Source organism: Carassius auratus, chromosome 38, assembly GCF_003368295.1.
Source record: "Carassius auratus strain Wakin chromosome 38, ASM336829v1, whole genome shotgun sequence".
NCBI lineage: Eukaryota > Metazoa > Chordata > Actinopteri > Cypriniformes > Cyprinidae > Carassius > Carassius auratus.
The window spans coordinates 2091495-2114904 of NC_039280.1; the positions used below are offsets into that span (position 1 = coordinate 2091495).

General features: G+C 35.5%; 1 protein-coding gene across 2 annotated transcripts in view; it reads right to left on the reverse strand.

Annotated features, from left to right (window-relative positions):
* Positions 1-11752, reverse strand: part of msh6 (mutS homolog 6 (E. coli)) — a 12794-nt gene extending 1042 nt beyond the window's left edge. The window contains exons 1-9 of one of the 2 annotated variants that reach the window (XM_026223418.1): positions 11349-11752; positions 9891-10096; positions 8744-8919; positions 5131-7684; positions 3991-4277; positions 2091-2208; positions 1915-2004; positions 1680-1834; positions 195-394 (exon numbers count right to left, since the gene is read on the reverse strand). In XM_026223418.1, coding sequence (XP_026079203.1) covers positions 195-394; positions 1680-1834; positions 1915-2004; positions 2091-2208; positions 3991-4277; positions 5131-7684; positions 8744-8919; positions 9891-10096; positions 11349-11581 — 4019 coding nt within the window. In that variant the 5' untranslated portion in view covers positions 11582-11752. Of the gene's footprint in view, positions 1-194; positions 395-1679; positions 1835-1914; positions 2005-2090; positions 2209-3990; positions 4278-5130; positions 7685-8743; positions 8920-9890; positions 10100-11348 lie in introns of both variants that reach the window. The other variant, XM_026223417.1, reaches the window with a different exon arrangement.
* Positions 11753-23410: the final 11658 nt, after the last annotated feature.

The window sequence follows — 23410 nt, forward strand, 5'->3', positions numbered from 1 at the left end:
TTATCAAATTATTTTCTGGTTTAGGACTATTTAAGGCCTTGATTTAAGGATGAGCAAATTAACCTTTTTAAGTCCACACAGAAACCCTGCATTAAGAATTTTGCATGGTGACATTTTCATAAAAACATCTGCAACAAAAATGCATCAGATTCTGCTCATGTGAACATAAGATGCAAGATGGTAAGGTCACTCACTTGAATATGCGGAGAGACACGGTGCTCCTCTCAAACTCGCGGGCCTTCTTATGGCCGGACTGGATGACTTCCTCCGGGATGTTGGCCAGGCGAGCCGCGTTGAAGCCGTAACTCTTGGGACACGCGCCTCTGATGAACTTGTACAGGAAGGTGATGGTCTCCTGACTGGGGTCCTCACACTCGTTCTCCACCATACAGGCCTGACCGGAGACACAGGGACATCATTTCACTTCATCTCACCAAATTATATTAATCACTTTGGGAAAGAAATACAAAAACTTCTTGTCAAACATTAGGGATATAGTGTATGACAGATACCAGTCAAGTCAGAAGCTGAAAAGTTGGGATATAAAGTTTAGTAAACGATTAAATAAATTTTTATTTGTATATTTTCTGACTTCATTTTAATTTTGGTTAACATTTTAAATGTCTAGTTTTGTGATTAATTTAAAATATTATTTTTTATTTTTACTTTCAAACATGCATTATTTATAGACAATTATTTAATTTAGTTAATTTAATATCATTTATACATCCAGTTTTTATTACCATTTGGAATTTTTATATTTTCTTAGCTTTAATTTATTTTAGTAATTTTTGTATTTAAAATAATATGTCTATTGTTTTATTTTATTTTTTTAACATACATTTATTACAGACTTATAAAGTTACACTGCATGAGTGTTATTTTACTATCACTTATTCCCTATTATAGTTTATTAATATTTTGAGTTAGTTATATTTTTATACTTTTTCATTTTAGTTAATGTAATTTTGTTGTTTTAATAGATATTTAAACTTTCATGTAGCTCCAGTGTTTTTTTTTTTTTAGTAATAAATAATATAAAAACAATTCATAATGTTAGAGGTTCTATTTTATTTTAAATAAAAATTATGTTAACAAATGATCGTGTTTTTTTTTTTTTTTTCTACTAATAGAAAGAAAATGAGTAGAGAAAATAGAAATAGAATAGACAGTCCCAGTATTAGAGAGTCAAGTGAATATAAAGTTTTGTGGCTGTACTTTTATTTTTTTACTCTTCCAACAATTCTTATTTATAGATTTTCCAAGTCACAATGCATGTGTTATTTTATTATTATTTAGACAACATTGACGTTTTTATTCATACTTTATTCCATTTCTTCATTTCATGTATACATATTTCTATATTTTCTATTTTTTATTGAATTTTTTACATCATGTTTTTGTGATTTGTCTATATAGTTTTTTTTTTAATCAATATTTTAGTTCGTTATTTTAGCATTTCAAGTTAAGCAAGACAAAAATTAGAAATATAGTGAAAGTGTTTTGTATTTCATTTCATTTAACTTTTTTTTAACTAATGTAGTTTGTTAGCAATAATAGTGCATTAGTCTAAATGGTTTTTGCATGCTTGTACAAACATTTTACACATTATAATCATCGGCAGGCCACAGAATATTGCTGAAAATATTTCGGTCAGTTATATTGGGCCTGAAACTGACCATGTGTCCGAGTCTGACGGCGGGGTCCTGGACGTGCTCCTCCACCAGCGAGTGGTAATGAGTGGAGAACAGGGTCCGGCAGCAGATCTTCTCGGACAGCTCCTTCACCACAGCGCTGGCAATGGCTGTGCCGTCATACGTGGCTGTGCCTCGGCCTGCATTTCAAGAGAAGGAAAAGATCAGAACTTACTCCATTTAAGACTTTGCATTAGCGTGTGATGAGCGGCTAAATCACCCAGTTCATCCAGCAGGACGAGGGAGTGGTTGGTGGCGTGCAGCAGGATGCTGGCCGTCTCGCTCAGCTCCACAAAGAACGTGCTTTCACCTAGAAAACCAAAGATGGTCTATTTAGTATCCAGGGTGAAGCTCACACATGAGGCTTGAACTGATAAGAAACAAATGGCCATGTACCTGACATTATACGATCAGAGGCGCCGAGTCGAGTGAAGACGCGGTCCACAGGAGTGAGCCGCAGACTCTCAGCAGGAACATAGCAGCCCAGCTGAGCCAAAATCACCACCAGACCACACTGAAAGAGACACGGGACACGGGGAAATATAGCTGAGAGAATGTGCAGATCACTTGATTTCAACAGGGCATTAGCATTTTACATCACATCAATGTTTAGGACACTTCAATAGTCATAACATTTATAGGAGGTTAATAAATGTGTGTAGTTCTACAATATTTCATTTGAGAAAAAATTAAATTATAAAAAAATAAACATTATATATTATATATATATTTTTTATAATATAAAAATGCTAATTTTATGATATTTAAAGATTTTATTAATATTATGCAATTTTTCTGGTTTTGTTTATTGACAATTTCCAGGCCTGAACAACTAAACACACCAAAAACATGATATAGAAACCTGCAATTGCCATAAATGAGAGCTCAAACCAAATCTTTAAAAAATAAAAAGTAAAATGAAAAACAAAACATTTAAAAAAATAATAATAATAATAATAAAAAAAGATCCATGATTTTTATAGATTTAATTAATATTATTATATTTTGTACATCAGTAGAATTTATACACCGAAATAAAACTGGTAGAAAGCATGATACAGAAGTAGGGGTGTGACGGTTTGTATATAACCGTGAGACCGGCGGTTATAGTTGAACACCGTCATTAGGACTCTATAACCGCCAAAACCGTGTCATTAAAATATTTTTTACACACATTTTTTATCAAAAATTATTTTCATTTTTTAGATAGGATCATAAGATGCGCAATATATTGGGAGACATGGTTTTTACCACTTAATGAAGATTTGTAAATCGTCAGACAACAAATTTTATCTTAATTTTCATAAATGTTTCATCAACCAATTGCATGTATTTTAATAAATAAAAAGCAAATATAGCAGACAATGATAACCGTGACATGGAAGCACCAGCGCGCCGCGTTCACTTGCACTGCACTGTGAACTAGAGCACATCTCATCGCAAATGAAACTCAGCGTAGGCCTATGCCTCATACATTAGCATTAAATATCTTTGCTGCATCCTTTTTAGAACAGACAATGGCTTTTTTTTTTTTTTTTGCGGCTCGCATCAGCAAAGCATTGCATCGTCCATAGATGATGCGGCTTTGAAATTTGCTCAAAAAACTGTGGCGCGGATGATGAGTTTTGTGACAGATCTCCTTCATAAACGGAGGTCTGAAATCTCTGCCCCTTTACCGATCAGAGCGCGCGCTGACACGGAGTTAACCCGCTATCTCCAAGATCAACCAATTGACTCTACCCCCCGACGGTTATGTTATGAACCGTCACATTTGACTCACGTCATAACCGTCATCACCAATTCTGAAACCGGCACACCCCTATACAGAAACCTGCATTTCCAGAAATAAAAGCTCCAACCACATCCTACTTCCTGCCTGAACAGCTGCTCGCACAACATAGGGTGAAATTTGTATAATTATCTGCTCTGACAATAATTCGATTGTAAACACTGCAAAGCACAATGCAATTGGAAATTAAATAACAATTCAGTTCAAAATTATTTTGGTGTGGCTCAATAAAATACATGGGAAAGTTACACCAGATTTGGATTCAGCTAAATGTACCTTTCCAGCCTTTCTTTAGTAAAACTGAAAATTAAATCAAACTTCTGTAGCTTAATCATAAAATTATAGTATGCAAAAACTGTCTAGGAAAAGAATTGAAAGTGCCATACATTCGTTATTGCTATTCAATGCATTAAATGATCATCTAAGATTGGTGTACTGTTGGACATAAATTCAGTATTATACCCCAAAAACAGTTACGATGTTAACACACCATGAAGATTGACTCACCTGTCTCATCAGGGTGGACTTGCCTCCCATGTTTGGCCCGGTGACCAATACACATGGGGCAAGTGCTTTATCATCATCATCATCATCCTCAGCACCAGAGCAGGCGATGAAGATGTCATTGGGGATGAAGTCGTCACCAAAGAAGGTCTTGGTGACGCAAGGGTGACGGGACCCTCTGAGATCCAGGAAGGGGCGTGACTGAGACCCATCACCTGAGAGAAGGATCTCTGGTCTCGCCATGGGCCCGTCGCCGCTCTGACTGTAACGGGACATGCTCAACAGCACGTCTGCAGAGGTAGAGACAACAACAACATATCACTGGGCATCCTATTACAAATATCACTCATATTCTCAGTAAACATGGCATTTATAATCGTCTTAAACTCAAATTCTGAAAAAAAGTCAACATTTTATATTAAAACTGGACTCAAATTTACAAATGGTGTTTAGAATTTGAATAATGACTTTTTGTAATTGTGCATATAACCATTCTGTGACCATTTTCAATGTTTAATAATGCAACATTCTGCTAAAACCTTTGAATGAATTAAACTGACATGCACATTATACGCAAGGCAACAATCTGTAAGGTCACGTAAACACCTAAATATATATTTCATAGATCATTAGCAACTTACATAAACCCTGTATCCTTGATTTTGAATGTGCATGTCAAACTTTTTAAAATGAAGAGCAATGAAATGGAAAAAAATGCAAAAAGATGCATTTTAAACTTTAGTTTTTTTAAGCATTTAACTTTTTAAATCTCCTGTTAATGGCCAAGATGCTGCAAAAGATGTAAATGCAACGTTCAAAAACGCTTGTGTCAGCTTATTGATTTACACATAAACCTTTAAAACAAGCAGTTTTTTATCAGCATTTTGTTGTGCATGTAACTGCATTGGTAACTAGCTCAAATCAACACTTTGACCAGCTATCCATAAATAAGAGCTACTTAAACTACAGCCTAAGTTTAGCCAAACTGCTTATTTTTTAGATTGTAGTTGAAAGATTATGAACGAATAGAGCATGTTGGCATTATTGATGTAAGTTATGGTATATATGATGCATGTAGTAAATTGTGATGAATAGGAAAATGTGTTTTCTTTTCTCTTTTTTTATAAAGTTGATTTTTCTTACCAAGCACTGCCATGCATTCGACCGCTGTCTGCCAGTCTTTGCAGTTCTTGTCGAAATTGTAGAAGAGTCTTCTCATGCAGTCTTTCAGCGCCGAGTCTCGTTTGTCTTCCCAGCTCTGTAGCTCTGAAAACAGCCGTTCAATCTCTTTAGTCCAGTACCGTTTCCAGCCTTTCTTGGTGGACCTCACCTCGTACTCTTCTGGCAAGCTTCTCTCGGAAACACTGTCTGGAACTTCGAGCTGGAAGCGGTTCCTTCCCGTTCCCCAATAAGACAGATTCTTACAGCCCAGTCGCTTCTTCTGTCGGTCCAGGTATTCCTGCAGGCCTCGGTCACAGTCTTTTATTCCGTTTAAGGCCTGGTCGTACTCTGGATCGAAGCCGGCCTTTGGCGTGATGACGCCTGTGGTGCGAGCTTTCTGATGGTCGAAAGCTGTATCCCAGCGTTTGAGCTCTGGGGAAAGGTCTGGGAAAAGCCCATCTTCGTTTTCAGTCTTGAGGAGCATCACTTGACGCAGCAGTTTGGATTTAAAGCCGTCCGAAACGGGCTCCATGATCGACACGATTTCCTTCATAACTTTAAAGCCCTCAAGTGCGGCGAGAAAGTCGGCGATCTTGCGTTTGCTGTAGATGACTTCTTCGTACAAAATAGCTCGGGAATCCGGATGGTCCTGTCCTTTCAAAGGAGTACCCATGCTGTGGATCTTGCTAAGCAGTCTTTCGAGATCCGGAAGCTTTTTTAGCAGGTCAGTGACTTCGGAGACTTGAGACGGGGCGCCCATCAGGTCCTCAACAGCATCTAGGCGATCTCCAATGGAGGATGGATTGCAAAGAGGTGCGCAAAGCCATTGCTTTAGCAAGCGTTTGCCAAAGGGAGTGCAACACATGTCCAGTCGCTCAAGTAGGGTTCCCTCAGGACCTCCAGTTGAGCTGTTCTGAAGGATCTCAAGGTTAGCAAGGGTCACTCCATCCAAAACCATTCGTTGACGAGTCTGGGCAAAGAAACACGACGCTCCTCCAGCCTGCTCCATCTCCACGTCGACAGGAACATACTCCTCAAAGTTTCCCATTGATAAAAGCTCCTTATCCACTAGACATTTCTTCAGGTAGAACATGCATCCGCCAAATGCAGAAAGAGCAAGTTCATACCCCGCTTTTGGAGTGAGACTTAAAGCATCGCATTCGGACGTCATTGCTTTTAGAGTCGAAGGCAACACTGATGCCTTTTCTTCATCGGTTTTGCTTTCGTTGAAGTAGTCTTCCTCTGCGAGGACCTTGAGGGTCTTCTGCGCATCCCAAAACTGCGAACCAGCATTGAGACCTTCTTGTAGAGTTGAAGACAAGATTGCTTTAAAGATTTTAAGCGTCTCAGCTGACGGGTTGCCCTTCTCGTAAAGCACCTGTGCTGGAGAATAGTGCGCCACCAGAGTACGCAAACGGGAACAATGACGGTCATCCTGGAATTGACCGATATGGAAGCGTCCCACCGAGGTGTCGATGAAACACACCCCATAGATGTGTCCGTGTCCCGCGCTGTCCTCCTCGCTCTTCTCTTTAATGCTCAAGAGATACTTGCTTTGAGTTTCCGAAGGGGCGCCGTCGAGGACGCTGTACGTCTGAGTCCCTCGCGTGATGATTCGGCAAACCTCTCGCTTGACAACGCGGTCGAATTTAGTGGGACGCGCCAATGTCTTACATCGTGCTTCCATCATCTCAGGGGTCTCGGTCTGTTCCACGCGAGCCACTTTGTAGCCCTTTTGCACGAGAACGTCTGAGAAGCGTCCAAAGCCGATCTCGGGGAAGCCGGAATGTGCCCAAGTGCCCTTCATGAAGGTAAGACCGAGCTCATTGACGCCGATCACAGCGTCCATGTGGTAGAGCTCGTAGAACTTACCGACTTTGTAGAACAGAACGGTATCGAACATCTCGGACTTCAGCTGCCACCAGCGGCGCATGCCAGGTGTCGTCCTGTTAAGGAAATCTTCGGGGACGTATAGAGTCGTGGGGTCGTAGTTTTCGTCAGACTGACGTTTGCGTTGTGCATCTTTTCGCTTGCCGTCTTGCAGCCACTCGAGCTTCTCGTGGTCCCACAAAGTTGGTCCTCCATCCGTCCCGTTTGCGTTGCCGCTTTGACTTTCGAAGTTGTCCGGTGCGGAGAAAGCAGAAAGTCGAGATTTGGTGTCCGATGCCACTGATGAAACGGCTGCAGGTGCTCGTTTTGGGGGGTCTGGTTTGCTCTTTGACTTAACAGGCTTTTCTGATGGACGTTTGCGCTTCACCGGTTTCACAGGGCTGTCTGGTTCTGTCTCCGGCTCGCTTTCTTCTTCCTCAGCCCCGCTACTCACTCCCTCTTCTTCCTCTTCATCACTGCTTCCTCCTGCCTGATCAGGTTTGAACTCTTCACCAGAGTCATCGCTGTCAGACGCCACCACGATTCGGCGACGCTTCGGCTTTTGACCTTTTTCAGCTGCAGCACGAGACGAACGTCGACTGGGCTTCGCTTTTTCTTTAACCTCTTCCTCAGACATATCTGCATCTGATAAGGTTGATTTATCAACCTACAATAAAACATTACATGATGAAATTAAAACAAACACAACTGAAATGTGATACAATTATACAGAGGTGATACAATGCTCCATCTAATGACAAAATGATTAAAAGACCACATAATAAATTATCAGTAATTGATGTTTTATGCTAATTGCAACTATGAACTCATATTGATCCTATATTTCTGAGAGAAGTAGAAAGAAGTTTTTAGATTTTACTTTTGTAGTCGAAGCTTGCATATACAGCAGAATCATTATGTTTGAATGATCAACAAGTCAATATTTTCTTTTGATATACATAAAGGATTTAAAGATCATTTTTGTATCTTATTTGTGTCCCTGGACCACGAAACCAGTCCTAAGGGTCCATTTTTCAACATAATCTTTCCATTGGTATACGGTTAGGATCTGACAATATTTGGCCGAGATACAACTATTTGAAAATCTGGAATCTGAGGGTGCAAAAAAATCTAAATATTGAGAAAATCGGCTTTAAAGTTGTCCAAATGAAGTTCTTAACAATGCATTTTACTAATCTAAAATGAAGTTTAAATATATTTATGGTAGGAATCATAAAATCGTAAATCTGATTTATTTTGGTAAAAAGAATCTTGGATTTGTTTTTTAGCCTTACTCCAGGGTCACATTTATGTCATCCCTCTAAAACTATTTAAACTTACCAATGTGTTGTTACAAACCTGCATGACATCATTCATACAAATTTAAAGAGAAAATGTTGGTAAATGTTAATCTTGCTTTTTACATTACATGAAAAAGTATCTACAAAAAAAAAAAAAAACCCAAAGGGGCCAATTTCAGTAAATAAATGCCTTTTATATTTCCTGTTCCTCATGCAAAGTTATTGCACGATTAAAAAAAATGTTAGAAAATAGTACCCAACTCATATAAACTACTTTCATCCTGCTCTTCTGTCTTGTTTTTGGCTGTAGACACTATGTACAGAAACATTAAGAAGAAGATTTGGAAAGACTAATAAGACAAGTTACTGAATTTTATATATGGGGTTTAAAAGTCTTCTTCAAACTGAAATGTGTCTTTTATCACCTCCATATCCTCATCCTCCTCCTCTTCGTCACCTGAAGGATCCATGCACACGGACATCTTCAGTCTCTGCTCAGGACTGTCCTTCATCGCAGCATCTGCCAGCTCCATCGCTTTACGGATCACAGGCTTACCGCTGAAGAACACGCCGCCGGATTTGGCATCGGTGCTATCAGAGCCTTGAAGGAACAAGTACGTAAGGTCAGAATCAAACATTTTTAGGGCACTATGAAATCTGTTTTATTTTTTCCCAGATTCAGTTTTATTTTTTTCCAAATTCCGTTTTTTTCCATTTTTGTTTTTTTCAACTCCTTTTTAATGGTTAAATTTAACTTAATTAATCAAGAAGCATGTCTAATTAATTAAATCATAACACTTATACATTTTCACAACAATTTATTAAAAGTTTAAGAAAAGTCACGTTTAGGGCCCAAAGAAATTTTGTATTTTTTCTTCACCATATGTTTTATTGTTACCTAATATGGTGTTTTTGCATGTCTAGTTATTTAAATGCATAAAAACAACTTAATTTATTCTTTTTTTTTCTTAAAATAGCCTCATGAAATGTTTTTTTTTTTTTTTTTTTTATCAGAAATTCTGTTGTGTATTTACATTTTTCTGGTTATCAAATGAAGGCATAAAACTTTCATTACATTTTTTTTTTATTATTGAAAATTAAGCTAACTTTATTTTTTGGTAAACAAAGGGGATTAACTATTAAAAATAAAACATGGAAGAAATGTTGTGTGACATTATGCAATAAAAAAAATAATGTTACATAGTAGTAGTAGGCTATGTACATTCTGTTGAACAATAGCAATACATTTCTGGCAAGCTGTCTTTTATTTCGACGAGTTGCTGTGAATACCTTTACAGTTCTGTGTATGTGATATGAAGCTAGTTTTACTCAAATCAGACGGTCAAATGCTCATGAAGTGACTCAGTTCTGGAGATGTTCTTCATGTGTTTACATCCTCATTTAGTGAGACGACAGAAGCTGTCGAACGAGCATCAGTTCTGCGCCTAACTTGCTGGATTCATATTTAAATTGACTTCAAATATTGGTCCATATCGCTATTTGATGTAAGAGCAATTACCTAATTTTGAATAATTCATTCAAAATTGGACAAATAAATAAAGACCTGCTCACCTTGATACTCTCTTATGTATTTTGTGTTAACCCAACCTCGGGTTGGCGGTTCATCGAAGAAGTGAACGTGGAGTCTTTGGTCTCGTCCTCGGCCCCTCATCTGCTGTCCGGTGAGAGGCTGAGGAACAATCATACAGGGCCACCAGGGATGGCCCTCCAGTTTGGCCCAAACCAGAGTGCCAGCGTTGAATATAGATGACGGTTCACTGCTGGAGAGAAATAATGAGACTTCATTCAAACAAAGCAAGAGCAAAATCACACATCCACCTAAAATATCGTAAAAAAAAAAGATCTAATTAATTAATAAATTAAATAAAATTTATGCGTTTACCAGATGATTTTATCTAAAGCGAGTTACAGTGCATTCAGGCTAACATATTTAACCTAACATGTGCATCCTGGGAATCGAACCCACAACCTTGCGCTGTTAACGCAATGCTCTACCACTGAGCCACAGGAACAAAGTAGCAAATAAATAAAAGTCAAAAGACAAACTATATTCAATATAAAGTACAGAAAACTTGAAAATGTCGTTTATAGTAAGTTTAGATGCAGTACAACAAGTCGCATTGCGACTAGAAAACTAGTATGACATTATGGTACTTTTCATCATTATCATTTTTCTTTAAATATTAACTAATTTAAAGCAATTATAGACCCGACAGAGTGAACATTAAATATAATAACAATAAAAAAACTGAACAAACCAGATATATGCTTAATAAATTAAGGAACTGGTAATAGTATATACCCCGATACAATACTACATACATAATAAATACAATACACCGTAAATAAAAATACCAGTAATGTCATAAAAATAAACATGCTTGCAGGGCTCTTACACTCGTTTTCGCCTCATGTATATTAATATATGGTGTGTATATATATATATATATATATATATAAACACCTAAAATGTATGTATTATTTTAGAGTAACGATAAAAGCAGTAACTTAACGGATTTTAACGTAAAGTACGATTGATATGGATTTTTTGTTTTGTTTTGGTTTGGAAGGTCCTATAAGAAAACAGTTCTACTTAGACTCCTGTTTGTCTCGTATATATAAATCTATCGCATATATATTTATCTAAAATCAACGTATTATTATTTTAAAGTAACAGCTATTGTAGTAGCGGATTTTAACGGAACGTATGGTTGCTATGGAGAATTTTTGTAAAGGACGCTCCAATTGGTCAAAACTGGCTAGAGAAAAAATCGCTGGGAAACTTGATCAGAGACTTGATCCACCCCCTTCCACAAAGTCTCCCGCCAAATTCGCAGATGCAGCACGTGGGATCTAATTTTAGACACAATCCTCAGGTATATTTTCACAATGTAACACCTGAATCTCCCAAATAGCTACAAAATTCAAATTATTAAACTAATACAAGTACAAAATCATTGCACTGCACATTTACTATTGCAAATAGAAATGCGGTTACTGTAACGTTACCTCTGTTTCGCACTGACTGCTTTCTCTCCGAATAGTTTCGCATGTCCAGCTGTAGTTTGGGGTTTGACTGGTTTTGATGGCGTCTTCTTGCTGTTTACTTTGGCTTGTTCTTTGGGCGAGGTGTTGGATCTGTTCACAGCATCAGCCTCCACTGGAGACGGGTTAGATCTGGCCTTCACCGCGAGAGGAGGCGACTTCGTGAAGAAATTAAAAAGAGAACTCTGCTTCGCCATGTTTTCGAAAGAGTACTGCGCAATATAGTGTTTAATTAACGTTGTTCAAAAATAATTCATATATTCCATTCCAACAGGCCCAGAACTGTCCAGCTCAACTGAGTTGTTGTGGAGCAGAGAGTTCGCGGGAAAACACTGCTGTTGCGCGGAAGGGGAAGAGGCGGATCGTTTGACGTCACGAGACTGTGGACCAATTGGAAGCGCTGTATCCTTTTACACAACCCACGTGGCTGACATGACCTGCTTTTATTGTTATTTAGGTCTTGTAGTAGAGGGAATGTATGTGTTAGAACATCCGTGTGCGCTAGTGCGCTGCTCCTCTATTGTTTTCTAAGTTAACACGCGCTAGGTGGCCGTCTTTGACCGTTGAGCTCGCGTCAAGTATTAAAAACGTAAATATAAAAAGTTAAATAATTAAATTAAAAAGGCAGAAATTTGACTACGGCTAATCTTCAAATAAATCTTTATTTAAAACTATTATTATTATTCCTATTTTCTACAAATTTACTATTATTTTAATTATTTAAAATATTTTACTGGAAATATTTTTGCACTGGTACGTGTAATTGTTTATATCTATTAATACCATGCATTCATACCTGTGACAAATGAAATTCCTCCCCAATAATCGCTAAACTATCACCTCAAAACTGTATTCTGTCTATAATAATATTTCTTTTACTGTCTATGACAATAACACGAGCGGAGAAAAGCAAGAGTAAGGATTTAAGGATGGACCAATCAGTGGTTTGTTTTGATCAAATCAGAAGCGGCCGTTGAGCATAGACATATAAACAAAGAGTATAGATACTATTGAGTTTCGCCTCTTGTTACTTCTATACTCTTTGATATAAATACCTAGACGCCTCATTGGCCGATTTGAGCCGTTGCAGCGATACGTCAACGCGTCCGCCATGTTAGTGAGGGCAAGACTGCCTTAAAACAAATGAAAGTAAACGGGGGAGCTGCGGTGTTTACTGAATAAAAACACCATAACGTTCACATTTATCAACCGATTTCAGAGGTTTGTGATCTACGTGCAGTTAAAAAAAACTGTGCATCCGGTTATTTAGTTAGGTTTGGAAAATTATTAATTGAAATCACATTTGTCTCACTTGTTGATTTTTTTCGGTTTACAAATCTGTTAATTTAGTATAAATGGAATAAAGTGAATAATATGAAAAGCGAGTACAACGATACAATAACATACCGGTATGTGATATAATAGATTTATAATAGCATAAAATTATATGTATAATATGAATAATACCATAATAAATAACTGAACAACAATAGGTTAATAATAGCAAGAAGAATATGTAATATAAAGGGTGGAATAATACAGAATAGACAAAAATGAAGAATAAATTAATAGTAAATTAAAGAGTAAAATAAAAAAAACTGAAATGTAATTTTAAAATACTATTTGTGTAATAATTATTAATCAAATTAAGACAAAACTAATGACACAACACAAAAAAATTGTGGAAATGAGTTCCAAATTGTGTTTAATTAATGAGCTCCTTAAGTATAATATATACATGTACACACACATACTGGTACATACATACATACATATATATATAATATAAAATCCTCTGAATCAATCTCAGCTCAAGAAACACATTTTATTTAAGTTTTCAGTTCTGTCTTTCTCTGGGAATAGAGTGGTTTAGTGAAGACAAAACCTGACTAATAAAGATTAATTCCCCGCCGCTTCCCTCAAGATTTTCTATTTTATTCAATTAATGAGTCAAATAATGTAAAAAACTTTACGATGCTTGACATTTTGTTCTATAATGCACATTACACACACTCATGCAGAAAACACGCACATTTTGAAACAGTGGTTTATTACGCAGTTCCATTTGACAGTAACTAATACTGTAACGCATTTTTTTTAAATAAATAAATAAATATATACTTATGTATGTTTCTCGAAATTGATTCTGAATAATTCAGATTGCTTTCATTTATTTATTTCAAAATGTTTTGTGTTATGTTGTCCATTGTTGATAGTTTTTATACTTAAGCTGTGAAAGGAAAATTTTTAAGGGCTCAACACAACAGCTTTTATGATGCAGAAGCCACTTTAGTTTTTGATTCTGAATATATTATTCAAGTGTTTTGTTGTTTATTTCAGAAATCCTTGTGATATACAATATTCAGTGTGTGCTGGTCTGACTAAATCAAAATAGTGTTTAAAAATTACTTTCTGTTTTACTTTGTGTTTGTATAGACCATAACGCATAAAAGCGCATTAATGGGAACATTAAAGAAAGTTATTTAAAAAGATAACTAAAAAGTTACTTTTAACAGTAATGCACATTTCTTAGTTTATATTACCAGACTGCATGGAGAGGAAGAGTATAAGTTATGATCTGCAAGATTAGCCACAATCTGATGTGATCCGAAAGTGTTGAGCTGCTGCAAGAGCTTTTGAAGCACAGCAGATGTGGTCAAAGAGTTCTTGTGTGTTCGGGATCGCGAATCATTTGAGTCAGTTCGGAAGTTCGGAACGGGTTTGTGAATCATTTTAATCAGTTCGGGAGCTCGGAGTGGGATCGCGAATCATTTGAGTCAGTTTGGGGATCGCAAATTATTTTAATGAATTCGGGAGTTTAAAGCGGGTTCGCGAATCATTTGATTCAGTTTGGGAGTTCAGAGCGTGATTCATTTGAGTCAATTTGGAAGTTCGGAGTGTGAATCATTTTAATCAGTTCGGGAGCTCGGAGCGGGATCGCGAATCATTTGAGTCCGTTTGGGGATCGCAAATTATTTGAATGAGTTCGGGAGTTTAAAGCGTGTTCGCGAATCATTTGAGTCAGTTTGGAAGTTTGGACCAGGTTGGCGAACCATTTTGGTCAGTTTGAGGTTCGCGAATCATTTGAGTCCATTCGGGAGTTGAAAATGAAGATTTAATGTAAATAAAATGTACTATTCGTTTCAGTTCATGTCTCAGAATGTGTATATTTTTGTTTGTAATTTCACAGTTGTAATACCATTACATGAAAGCTCAGCTTTTCTATCGCGAATGTGCCGAATCTGCTGATGTAATTACAACCGCTAAGTGAATGAGAAGTGGAGGCCAAGGAAACCAATCAGCATCGAGTGTTCACTTTCAGCGCTCAGGACTGCTGAGAAAAGTAACATCCTCTATTTTAAAATCCACGAGCCATTTATTTCATTTAATATAGTTAATATAATATAACATCATACTAAGAGTGCAGTTGTTCTCCAGATATAAGCATAACAAATGTGATTTAAATTTGTATAAAATTTTTATAAACTAAGTTAATATTAAGGACATTTTAGACATAGTCTGTTTTAGCTTTATTTCACCAACGAAAAAAACAACAACAAAAAAACTAAGCTTCAGCAGTAACAGCAATTGCGTCTTTGAGAAACACACTAAAGAGGTGTTTCCTAACTGAATGAATCCACTTTTTCATTCATTAAGGCTTTCCTCTCTGTACACATATCCTTAAGTACATTTTTTCTTTTGTTTTATTTGTTTTATTGTTGTCCCCTTCAAAACTTGCTCGTGAGAAATGTTATGTTTATTGTCCCCCCCAACATTTAGATGAAATTTTCGCTCCTGGCGCCATGTGTTTATGTGTTTATGACAATATATATATATATATATATATATATATATATATAGTTGACTTGTCACCGTTAAGCTTGCTTTCAGCTTCATTATATCTGATGCAAGTAATGTTAAGTATTTACTGTGAGATATGTTGATGTTTTATCGAGTTATTTCGAGACTAATGTCTTGCCTTTTACAATATACTAAATGTGTGCCTCAGTCACTAGTGCAGTAATGTCGCCATCTTGTGGGCTGTCATAGAACGACTGCTCTAGTTAAATGCATAGACATTTTCAACTGCTTTAATTTGTGATTTAATTTTATACTTGAAAGGATTGCTATTACATAATTGTTTGTAAATGTTATTTTAATAATTTCTCATCGAAAATTATTTTGTATTCTGTTCCAGAACCACAACTTTGCCATCAGTAAACTCCTTAATGACATAATGAGATTCAAAAGCCTGGGGTGATTTCTTCAAGTTTGAAGATAACAGTTCTGACCGACTGTCTGCAGGGGTTCGAATCCACCCGAAAACAATTTGAAACCTCAATTACAGACGTGGAAAGCAATTCGGAATGATGAAATATTGATATTTTATTTGTTAACAACATACTTTTTGTACCTTAATTTCAGTAAATGTTATAAAATTAGAGAACTAAGCCAATAGTAGCGATGGCGATATCATTTGAGTCCGTTCGGGAGTTCGGAGCGGGTTCGCGACTCATTTGAGTCAGTTCGGGAGATCGGATCGCGAATCATTTGAGTCCGTTCGGGAGTTCGGAGCGGGTTCGCGACTCATTTGAGTCAGTTCGGGAGATCGGATCGCGAATCATTTGAGTCCGTTCGGGAGTTCGGAGCGGGTTCGCGAATCATTTGAGTCAGTTTGGGAGTTCGGAGCGTGAATCATTTTAATCAGTTCGGGAGTTCGGAGCGGGATCGCGAATCATTTGAGTCAGTTCGGGAGTTCGGGGCGGGTTCACGACTTCACCACTTCATGTTTATATGTCTATGGCTGAGCTTTGCTCTCTCGTCTTTTACAGCGTTTCGCGTAAACGACGTTCTATAAACACGACGTTCAAGTTAAAAACGCGAAAAGAATACAAACAAAAGCAAATAATACATAGAAATGTAAAATAATGAAAACAAAAAGAAATGTAACATGATGGAATGATTGTTACTTAGATATTTATTTACAGCTAAAAGAGACATTTTATTAAACATTTAATAAAAAATACAAATAGAGATTTCTTAAACAGACAGTGTTTGACATGAGGGGACTCTGGGGTGTAAGGCTGTAAGAATGTGATGTTAGATATGAGAGAATCCAGCACATTTGTTTGAAAATCATGTGATGGACTAGTAAGAATATGTCATATTTAAATTAACTTTTGCATCAGCAGGGTGCAGTACCAGCGGGGGCAGGGTTATATATTTTTTTGAAGCACCCCTGGACCCCGCCATTGGCTAGCGGACCCCCACCTGCTGTTAGCATTCCATTGACTCCCACTCATTTTGCCGTCACTTTGACAGCGAATAACTTTACATCTGAGGCGTTTAAAGACTCCATTTGTCCATTAATTATTTCTAAAGAAACACGAACATGTATAAAAGGCTCTATTACCTTCTATCTTAGATTATAGTCCCGTATAAGCAGTTTTTGTAAAAAAAATAGGTTAACGATTGCGTCATAACCAGCGACTCTCCGTCGCACAGTAGAGAAATTACCGTATGGACAGGAGGAGAAGCTTTTACTGTCTATGAGGCAATCAGGGGGATGTGGAAGCATAAAGTCAAGGGAGATAATTAATCAGAAAACTTACCAAAACTGGTAAGGTACAAACTCCTGTTCGTACATTTTACATATCTTTTTTGTAGCTTTAATTAACTATAACATATATCCATATCTCTCTTTTTATATATTCTGTAGCATTTCTAGTTGCTTCTAGTTGCTCCTCTGACATTTATAGCAATTGTAAGTCGCTTTGGATAAAAGCGTCAGCTAAATGAATAAATTTAAATGTAAATGTAAAGTAAGTAAATTAGAGACAATCACCTGATCTGAAGTATAATGCAAGTTATGCAAGTATAATTTGCGATAAAAAAAAAAAGAAAGAAAAAAAAAAAAAGAAATTAGACAAAATGCAGAATAGAGGCATCTTTTAGTATTCTTGGATTTGAAGAATAGACTATGGATTTGAATTTGCATATGCAATAGAGAAACATAAAACATAACAGAAACTGTTAATTTGTCAAAAAATCATACTGTATGTCGTTATTGTTTTTCCTCTTCAATCACAGTGGTGTTTTTATCCCGTCTGCGGTGTTCCTGGGAATTGTTCAGACTCCTGCTCTCTTGAAAACAGTATTTCAGTGTTTCTGTGGGAGGAAGAGGTGTAGACGTCTTCATCAAGTCAGTGATCATCTTCAGGATTTTCTGTGTGTTTAGTTACACTGATCATTAAATCTGACAGACTGAAGTATAATAGCACGACTCGGTAGCAAGCTGTACTTTAACGTGAACCCTTTCTCAGCTACACGCTCTCATTTGTTTGGTCAGGATAATTTCCAGTCACTGTTGACTCTCTCATTAAGTCATCTGCGGTGCTTATGACTCCCTTATTCTCACTATTCTTAGAGTCTAAGGTGCTTATCTGTCATGATGCATTGACTCTTTCTTTCTCATCTTATAGAAAGCACTTTGTGTCTTTATTTAACCTTGACACGTTACAACAGGTGAAAATAACACACAACATGACTCCTTATTTATAGTCTGAATCAGCAGTGAATCACAGCCTTTTGGATCATATAAAATATATATTTTAAAAAAAGGAAATTATTTAGTGTTTTTACTTGCTGCACAGTGTACAAATCTAAATGCTGCATAATCTATCATAACTTAGAGTCAAAGACTTAATGTCACTCTTTACCATAACATAACTAAGAAATTGATAGGACATAATGACATGGTGTTTTAAAATCTGAATTTTGCTTTAAAAAACAAACAAAAATAATAATAAAAATATATATATATATATATATATATATATATATATATATATATATATATATATATATATATATATATATATATATATATATATATTAAAATGCTTCCTTGGCAATGAACTGAAATAAAGTATGTTTAAGTACTAAACTCACTAATAATGAATCAAAGCAAAATATTAATATTTTTAATAAAACCATTGAAAAACAATTTTTAAATATTTAGAAATGTTAGCTGAAATAAACCAAGTTTAAGTACTAAAATCACTAAAACTTAAAAAAAATTAAATATATAAAAAAAAATTATATATATATATATATATATATATATATATATATATATATATATATATATATATATATATATATATATATATATATATATATATAGTAGCACATGGCAAAATTACTAAAACTTTAACATTAAAATAAATGGTGGAATATTATAAGAATAAAAGCAAATTTTTAATATGAATAAATACTATATTATTAAAAATAATGTGTTTTCCAGCTCAGCATAATGTCATTATATTGAGTTTTTAATAGCTGGTCATTCACCACCTTGCCTTGCCTTTCAGAGATTGATGTTATTATGTTTTCTTTGTATTCTGCCAACAGTAATAATAACTCACTTTTATGAGGGAGTATTTAATTTGACCTTGCTTTCTAATACTCTTCCTTCTCAAATGGATTTGTTTGGCATCATTGAAGCTTAATTGCTGTTTGTTAAATAGGTTTCCCTGTAGCAGTCAAGATGACACGCAGCGTCTGGCCAGGCTTGTGTGTGTGTGTGTGTGTGAGAGAGAGAGACGTCCTCCTCGAGATCGTTCTGGTTCTCAGCCTTTGGCACATGCTTCAGAATGACTTCCAGTGCACTAATTGCAGGGAATATAATTATGGAGGAAGCTGTAGTGAAGTACTTAACTCTGAGTTCAGTCATGACGGAGTATCGCAGCCGTCTCAGGAAATCTAGTTTCTGGGTGAATTCATCACCTTTGTGTTTGTGACCCGGATCATAAATCACTGCGACATATTTTCTGAAGTCAAAGATTTTAGTGAATAATGATTTTTTCTGGGATGTTTTCTTCTGTTCTTGCACAAAGTGTCTTAAAGAAGCAGGCTCGAACATTTTTATTTGTTTATTTTTATTTATGTTTTACGGTTTGTTTATTTATATTTGAATGTGTTTTTATTTTTGTCATTTTATAGATTCATTTTTAGCATCTTTTTTTTTTTTTTACTTTTTATTTATTTTAGTTTTAATGATTTTTATACATGAAGGTAAACTAAATGAAAATTAGAAAAATGTTTCTAGATATTATTTTTTTATATATGTAAAAGTATGAAAAATATTTTATTTTATTTTTTATTTTTAGTTTGCTATATAATAACACATAACTTCTATATTTCTGTACTGTATGTATTCTTATTTTATTATACTGTATTGCATATTATTATTTTAAATTTGTATTTTATCAATTTAAATAAAAATGAAATATATAGATAGATAGATAGATAAATTATTTGTACTTTTGTCATACATCATACTTTTGATGTTTTTTTGTTTTGTTTTGTTGTATAGTAAATGACATAATAACATCTTTAGACACCACGTAAGAAAGTAACTCTTACATCTTTGGAATGGCTGAGTAAATGAGCAAACTTTATCTTTAAGCATCTTTAAGGGGCTCATCTTAAAGTCTCCATAATTAATTCTAATTAAGTGTTTAGAGTTTCACTAGCATTCAGAGTTAACTAAGCATGGTTGTGTGAGTCTCAGACACTTCATCTCACTGTCTGGAGTGTAAACATCTCCCTGCTGGGAAGAAATATCACAGAAAGAAAGAACGGATGGATCGAGAGCTAATCTGAACGTTAATTGGAGATCTGAGAATACGACGTGTCAGCAGAAAGGAGATAATTAGGAGTCAGAACCTGTGGACGAGGCTCTTTTAACCTGCTTTAGCATCATTCTGACCTTCAGTGCCACTGAATTCATCTTTGCTGAGTTTATAGCAGGTTTAGCTCATAGTTCATGGGTTTGCTTTTATGGGATTTGCTTTATAGTTGATATTTAATAAGTGCTTTCATCCGAGGTGACTTGTAGTGCTAATTTGAGGTACAGAGCTCTTGGAGGGACCTGAGGTTATTACTCTGGTTTCTAGGTCACCCCGGTTTGTGATTAACATTGCAAGCTTTGTGTTAACAAAAAACAGACAGTGTTGTCTGCACAGTAAATAAAGATTTAGACCAAAAAGGTCTGGAAAAGATGCATTATTAATTTTTTTAATTTGCCAGATCAACATGAAAATGTTCATTACTTTCTTCAGATCACTGAATTATTTCTTACTAGGTGGTTTCTTATAGATTGCTTGTTAGGTCTTGGACTTGTAATTTTTGTTAGGTGATTAATGGAAATTATTATAGTAATTTCTGTGGTACTTTTCATCCAATGAAAACGTAAGTGGATATTGCATGTGAAAAACTAGTTGTTATTTAGGAGTCACTGATATACTATTATTAATTTTTTTATTTCATTCGATCTAATTCTAATATATTAAAAAGTATTTAATCTGTTTTTAATTAAGTTTTATATTCCAATTATTAAATAAACATTTTAATATTTTTTTTTTTTCAATTATTTTTTAAGTGGCTGAAATAAAATGTTTATCTTTGATATATTTTATTTGAAGTACTTTTTATTATAGTTTTTTTTTTTAGTTATAATATAACTACAATAACCCTGGTGCAAAATCCAGTGAAGTAAAAACAGACCAATGCAAACAACATTTCAGCACATAACTTTCTTCAGAGCGATGAAATAATGTACAACATGCTTTCTATTTTACATGAACTCTTGTGTTAAATCAGACAGGCATTTGTGTTATCGTCTTGTTTTACATCATTAAAGAAGATGCATGGTAATGTGTGCACCACCAAACAGAAGATTTGTGTGATGTTTCATAAAAAAAAAAAAAGTATTTTAATCCAAAAAATCACTCGTTTCATCTTTAGGCTACACCTTAATCTGCTCCAAAACCGTGACAGAATTGATGATGTGCTCGTCTGGATTCATTCTACTGTCCTTTCCTCCATCAGCATGTTCAATGGAGAAACACGAATCGTAACCACCTGATCTGGTAAATGACTCCCTGTAGGAGTGCTGGATTATCTGGTTATTGCTGCGGTAAATCCCCGGGTTTAACCTGCGCTTTGCTCAGACACACTCCATCAAGAGTCAGTGGATAATCAGCTGTTTCAGATAAACCGCACTTCTGACTTCATCCTGAATTACACGCTCTGTCACAGTAGTCATAAAGATGGCAGACGGGGAGTAAAATACCCCCCAATTAAGAGAAAGCATCAGTGATATAGTGTGCTGCTTGTACACTGTATAAAGTGGAAACCTGCATTGGTTTTCTTAAAGGAATAGCTCAGCCAAAAATGACAATTTGCTGAAAGTATACCCACCTTTAGATCATTCAAGATGTAGATGAATTTGTTTCTTCATCAGGTTTGGAGAAATGCAGCATTGCATCACTTGCTCACCAATGGAGTGAATGGGTGCCGTCAGAATGAGAGTCTAAACAGCTGATAAAAACATCACAATAATAATCCACAGCACTCCAGTCCATCAATTAACATCTTGTATAGTGAAAAACTGCCAAAACTGTTTGTCAGAAACAAAATATGAGTCCTCTATTCATAATAGTCATCTGAATCAGGAGTGAAATATGCACGGATCAAGCATAATTTACAAGCTAAAACAGTTTTAAACAAATATATGGCTGGATTATATGATGTGAGAGCACAATAGAGGATGACTTTAGGAAGCGTTATTATGGATTATGGACCCATATTTTGGCAAGAAGTGACATGTTGAGTTTAAAATGTTGAGGTTAAAATGCCATAATAATGCCTTTGTTTGTTACAAACATGCAGCTTTTGGCTTCACAGGATATTAACTGGAGTGGAGCTGTGTGGATTAGTTGTGGATTATTGTGATGTTTTTATCAACTGTTTAGACATTCATTCTGACGGCACCCATTCACCGCAGAGCATTCATTGGTGAGCAGGAGATGTGAAGAAACAATCTTATAAGCTTAGATAGTTAATGTTCAGTTTTTTTCTTTTCTTTTTCTTGGTTTTAAATGTTTTTCATTTGATTAAAATTGATTAAAATAAATTAATTTACATGTTGCCATTTTTTTTCAGTGTAGACACTGAACATGTCTCTTCCACAGATACAGATTTCATTTTATTTTTGTTTGGTTTTATTATTTATAAACGTTAATTTGTGCTTGCCTTTATTGCTTTTACTCAAGGTTAGTTATTTGAGCAAACCTCCAAACCATATTAAAATTAATCACATAACTCATCCTTCTACTAGATGTGAATGATTCCTTAAATCATAAAGCTTGTTGAGGTGCGCTGTTACTTTAATAAGTAATCAGATAAAGGGATTCCTGTCTGCAGAGCCATAGGTTATACAATCCATAAACTGTAGGTATACATTAAAGGAGAAGTGTTCCCATGATGCATCCTGAGGTTAAATGCTTTATTCAAGGACACTTAAAGAGGCTGCTAGGACTTATGCATTTTATGAGGATATACGAAGTGTATGTTTTATTAAAATCACTTTATCACTAGCACATTTTTAATGACATTTTGCCTGCAGACCTGCTAGCTTTGGTCATAAACAGCCTGAAAAATCATCTTGGTCGTGTGTAGCTGCATGCACAAACATTTTCTGAAGAAATCATGTCTTATTTAAAAACGTGCATTCTCCAGAATATTCCTGTACACGATTATTCCCCAAAATATATACTCATTGCTTCCCCACTTTTCTTTTCTGTACTGGAGGCGTTTGCTCGCATAATACTAAACAGTAATTTAATCATTTTCAATAAAATTGTTAATATATGTGTAAAAAAACCAACCTCAGTTGTATTTCACCTTGTTTAGAGATTTATACTCTTTTACTGTTTACAAAAACTACACTATAACAACAGATTTCTATTAAATTTTTAATACATTACGATTTATTGAGCATGTTTTACAAGAAAATACTATTTCAGTAATTGTAACTGTGACGTAATTGTAAAATGTAATAGAAATTTGAGTCAGTTTGGGGATCGCGAATCATTTGAATCAGTTCGGGAGTTCGTAGCGAGATCGCGAATCATTTGAATCAGTTCGGGAGTTTGTAGCGGGTTCGCGAATCATTTGAG